Source organism: Benincasa hispida, chromosome 10 (assembly GCF_027475165.1).
Source record: "Benincasa hispida cultivar pf3 chromosome 10, pf3_genome.v1.1, whole genome shotgun sequence".
Taxonomy (NCBI): Eukaryota; Viridiplantae; Streptophyta; class Magnoliopsida; order Cucurbitales; family Cucurbitaceae; genus Benincasa; species Benincasa hispida.
The window spans coordinates 19,036,612-19,041,734 of NC_143487.1; the positions used below are offsets into that span (position 1 = coordinate 19,036,612).

General features: G+C 35.8%; 1 protein-coding gene across 2 annotated transcripts; it reads left to right on the top strand.

Annotated features, from left to right (window-relative positions):
• Positions 1-852: 852 nt before the first annotated feature.
• On the top strand, positions 853-4,087 carry REV7 (DNA-binding HORMA family protein). 2 transcript variants are annotated; one of them, XM_039044367.2, is made up of 6 exons: positions 853-1,177; positions 1,891-2,043; positions 2,145-2,225; positions 2,465-2,577; positions 3,378-3,567; positions 3,706-4,087. In XM_039044367.2, the coding sequence occupies exons 2-6, from the start codon at positions 2,010-2,012 to the stop codon at positions 3,909-3,911; spliced, it is 624 nt and encodes a 207-aa protein (XP_038900295.1). In that variant the 5' UTR covers positions 853-1,177; positions 1,891-2,009; the 3' UTR covers positions 3,912-4,087. The 2 variants fall into 2 exon arrangements, with proteins under 2 accessions (XP_038900295.1, XP_038900296.1); XM_039044368.2 differs by having other exon boundaries at positions 909-1,177; positions 1,896-2,043.
• The last annotated feature ends 1,036 nt before the right edge of the window (positions 4,088-5,123 follow it).

Consider the following 5,123-nt stretch of genomic DNA (forward strand, 5'->3'; position numbering starts at 1 on the left):
TATTAAAAAAAATCAATCAGTAAACTCCTTCAGAAAAAAAAGGAAGGTAAAACAACATTCTGTTTAAATCTCGCTGGATTCGCTCTTGCTGGAATCGCTCTCGCTGACATCGCTCTCTCCGGTATCGCTCTCTCTAGTATCACTCTCTCTGGTATCGCTCTCTCCGGTGTCGCTCTCTTCGGTGTCACTCTCTCCGATGTCGCTCTCATTTATCTCCCTCACATTCTCTCTTTTTACTCGTCTTCAACCACATAACACATCGAAAACCAGAAAAACAAACAAAAAAACCATAGGCTCACTTATCTTGCTCACATTCGCTCTCTCCGGTGTCGCTCTACCGATTTCACTCTCACTTATCTCGCTCACAAACTTTTTCTACTCGTCTTCAACCACAGAACACATCGAAAATCAAAAACAAAAAAAAACAAAGAAACCATATTGAAAGATTTACCGATAAGATTCGATTTGTCGGCGGCAGTATAATCGTTTGCAAGCCGAAAATAGTTTTTTCGTTTAGAGCGATACGAAGCCATTAGCCTTGGAAATTTTGAATGAAGAATAGTTTAGTTTTGGTGGGTTCTCAGTAAAAAGGTAAGAAGACGAAGTAAGGGTAATTTACATAATTTGGTATGGCGATAATGTCAGCAGAGAGTCAATTGACATTATTTTTTAAAAATTGGTCATTTGACATTTTGGGCCCAATTTTTTGGGTTATCCGTACAAATTTCCCTACTTTTTAGTATATGAGTTTTTAGGAATAAATATTTTTGTTCTTAAATTTTCAAAATGTACTTTTTAGTTCCAAATTTTTAAGAATAACTTAAAAAATGATTGAGTCAATATATGCGTACCTCAACTAATTTTACGAGACGACCCTATTTCTCCTTTTCACCACTAGGCCAACCACCATTTTTCAAAACTCTGAAAATTAAAAAAGTGATATTTCGTTGTTGGAATCGTTCGGTTCGGTTTTTTTCATCTTTGAACCGAGGACAAGAACGGAGAACTGAATTAAACATGAAACCATCAGCCGCACCGCAATTGGATCGGAACTGAACTTCAACACTGAAAAAGGCCGCAGTATTTGCAGATTATGAAGCGGAACGATCCCTTTGCTACCCCAGGTTTCCATTTCTAGAATCAGAGCAGGAGCTTAAAGGAATACAACAAATGTTTTGTAAGTTTCAACACTTGTACCCTTTCTTCCCCACCCTAAATTAATCAAGAAACGATCAAAAACGTAAAGAAAACATCAAATTTCCTTCTGTCCCATCTATTTTTGCGTTAAATTGCTTTTTTGTTGAAGATTGTTGCTCGGATTTTGTTGGGTCATTTTTGTTTTCTTGGAGTTGTATTTGATTCATATGTCTGTTACCCAAAATGGGAAAAAGGATTTAGCTTCTAGGACGTTTATCTGGTTTACTCTCGGTGAATTAAGAAATGGGCAATCAATGGTAGATGAAATGAACGAAATAAGAAGCATTGGAATTACGAACAGTCGAGCAAGTCTATGAATTGTATTTTCTCCTAATATTTATTAAAAACATCCTAATGGGCAATTGGGCACTGGGCGCTGCAGCAAAACATTGCTCTTGGGATGATTATGTAACAGTTGAGTTTGTGTGTATATATATTATATGTCTGTGTGAGTTGAGTTACAATAAACCTGTTGACAACTAAAGAAAATGGGAAGGTTCTGTATCTCACATTGAACACTGATGCCTATATTAAGGCAAAGTTTAGAAATCAGCACTAAACTTTACTTGGATAAATTAATCAGAGAACTGGAACAGTTTAGTATTTAACTTAACATCCAAAATGCAATACCATCTTTGATATTGATGTAACTTACTTGAAGACAGACAACTATTGATTGCCTTTGTTATGTAGAGCAGTGAAATGGAGTATGCTTGAGAATCTGAGATCGTTTATGCAATTGGCTAAGATGTTTATGTTGAGAATTTGAACGTCTAGCTTAAAGGCCATATCACTTGCTTCCTGTCTAGCCGATGGACTCAAGAGACATTAAAGTACCACCTCAAGGTTTTCCATTTTAATCCTTATTTGTTACAGGCCCCAGTTACGTTGGTTTCCTGATGATATGAGTAAAAGTAGCTCTGCTATTGAACTAATTATTTATGCAGGTGAGATTGTTCAGATTCTAGTTGAATTCTTGGAGGTGGCCATTACATCAGTTGTCTTCCTCAAAGGCATTTACCCTTCTGGTGCAATTCTTTAATCTATTTGCCTAAGTTACTATTTTCTGCTTTATTTCTGGGGAAGGATGGTGATTGCGTGAAGTTTTTTCACGGTATTTCTACCAAATAATTCATAAACATTGCTATTTGGTCTTCACCCCTTCCCAACCGCAGGGAATGAGATATCAGTAGTTGATATTAATGAATTAAAGAAAAGAAGGAAAGGATAGGAATCGTGACTAATTATTGGTGGGGTTTATGTGAAGGTGCTTTTGAAAGGAGGAGGTACATGAATGCGGTTGTGCAGAAAGCTCGTCATCCTGAGCTGCAGGATTACATCCACTCAACTGTTTCAGGGCTACTGCCTTTCATCCAAAAGGTTGACCATTCATTTGTTTTCTTTGTCCTCTATCTGCTAAAGATGGTCCTAAATATCTTGTCTAGCCATGTGCCATTTAGAATTGAAACCAAGTCCTTTTGTCAAGGGCAAATCTTGAACAGTGGACTATTTCTTTCACATGGCTACTTGCTTGGTTTTAGGAAAAGTGAGAATTGTTTGTGTTTCTGATTGGAACCAGTGAAGAAAACGATTTGGTTCTGTGCTTGTAAGTATTAGATGTAGAAATTAAATTTGGGGTGCTAGATGTTAAGGCTATAAGTTGTGAATGGGTTGATTTTATACTGGTATTTTCACGATATAAGACCACCTATGTTTGTAAATGCAACTCTATTCAATGAATCTTGAACCAAGAGAAGTTCATGAAAAATTTAATGTAGGTTTCTAGGCGACACAGTTGCGATATGACATATCTAACTTGATCGATCTCAGAGAAATAGTAGACTTTTTAATGATTATAGAACTTAGATTAATTAACTACTTTCCTTGGAGCATATTCAGCAGTATCTGGTTGTTGGATTTCTGCCTTAATTTCAGTCTGAGCATAAAATATATGAAGCCACTGCATATTATCCATCATTACTTCTATATTCAGATCAAATTCCTGTTCTTGTTATCAGGTTAGGTAGAGAAAGTTTTGACATTCTTGCTACAATATCTGTCATAGAAACATGCAACTATAGGGCATCATAACCAAAAGAAAACTACAGAAATAACAATAAATGTCAAATAATTCTGCATCCAATTTAAAAAGTCTGAACAGGAATTTCCTCTACAACTAGGGACTGGTGGAGAGAGTGGCGGTTATATTTTTCAATGGTGATAACGTCCAAGTGGAGAGATTTGTTTTCAAGCTCACTGTGAACCAGTCTTATGAATCGAAGGTCGAAAACTCTGACCTGGAGTTTGCCTTAAGAGCATTCTTGATCAAGCTCTCTGTCTCAGAACCTCTAACCAAGGTTCTTCCTCCTGGTGAGAGCTTTCACTCATCTTACTAGCTGTTTTCATACTTCAATCCTTAGAAATCTCCATCTGTTCCATTTTGGATAATTCTTGATTTCTTTCATACAAAATTGAAAGAACTTCTACAAGTTTATCTTCTTATAACAGATTGCAAATGGGAAATAACTGCCTACTTCCAAACACTCCCAAGTTCCGGTACAAGTAAGGATGCAGAGTCATGGATCCCAACAGATACCAAACAATGGCAACAGCCACCAGTAATCACCCCCATCAAGTCCATGAACAGTCAACCTCTGAGTTTGCAATTATATCTAGAACATCCTAGCTTATCTGAGCCAAAACCTTGTGAATAAATATGCATTACTGTGAAAGTATTTTGTTTAGATTGTTCAAATGAAAGGTTTCTTGAGCTTGTGTGTTAGATCTTGTAAAAGCTGTCCATAGTGCATCTGTATATATAAACTCAATACAACAATTATTCCTTTGAAAGTCTGAAGATATGTCTCAAGTTTCAATTTTGCAGCTAAAAGATTCTTTCTTTGTCAGTCTCTGCTACAAAGCTTTATATCTTATGTAACATGAGGTGAAGTTGCTGTCCAGGTCAGAGATTGGAATATGTATGGAAATTTTGAAGACATATGTCAGTCAGAAACCAGAAGGGCATCATGTATGAATGGTTGATAAGTTTGGGTCCATTATTACCCATAAGTTGGAGATAGATCTGAAAGCAAAAAAAATAAAGGAAAAGGGGTTTTTGTTTGGTAGGTTAATGAGAGACATCATAAGTTGGGGTTTGAGAGTGGATCCCAGGTTGTCAGGCCTGCTACTGTTTCTGTCTTCATTCATGATGGCAATGACAGAACTTCCCACTCTGTTTTTTTAGCTCAGATGTAATGAGTGAAAATCAGAGATGAATATGAATTCTCTCCTACTTTTCAGATCATCAACTAGATGCTGATATATATATATAATACTTCTTTTTCTCTATGCCACCTAACCTTTTCACTGCCAAAATGGCATGGTAAATTCCTATCAGATCTCATCCTCTCAGTTCTTTTTTACTTTCAAAAGTGCCCTTTACAATTTGACTGATGCTTTTCCATCCATTTCCTTCTCTGCCTTAATCCTTGTAATTCCAAATATTCGATCTTGGTTCTAAGGTAGCTAAATCATTCTCACCCTGTCATACACAACACTTTGACACGTTTTTTCCTACGAAAAACTCGACTTTTTTAATGGTGAAAGTTTAGAGTTTTAATCAATAAAATTATTAGTTTAAAGTTATATCTTATTAGTTTAAAGTTTAAAGATATAGATAGACTTTTTCCCTCTAAAAATGTGCCACAAATAAGTTAATATCTTGTATTTGGCTTGACTGTATTTGAGTTTGAGACCACGATGTGTCACCAAGATATCTAATAAGAATATTAGACCATCATATATATATATATATATATATAAACAAAACAAAAGTGGAATAATTGTGAGAAAGGAGAAAGTAAGAAAAGAGAAAAATGGTTGGAAATAAATGGGTATTGAATAGAGAAAGATGGTTGTCCAAGGAT

Excerpts from the sequence above, each read along its gene's own strand:
- REV7 (XM_039044367.2), top strand. The coding sequence starts at position 2,010 with ATGGACTCAAGAGACATTAAAGTACCACCTCAAG. Across the intron at positions 2,044-2,144 it reads CATTAAAGTACCACCTCAAG|GTGAGATTGTTCAGATTCTA; the intron begins GTTTTCCATTTT and ends TTATTTATGCAG. Across the intron at positions 2,578-3,377 it reads TACTGCCTTTCATCCAAAAG|GGACTGGTGGAGAGAGTGGC; the intron begins GTTGACCATTCA and ends CTCTACAACTAG.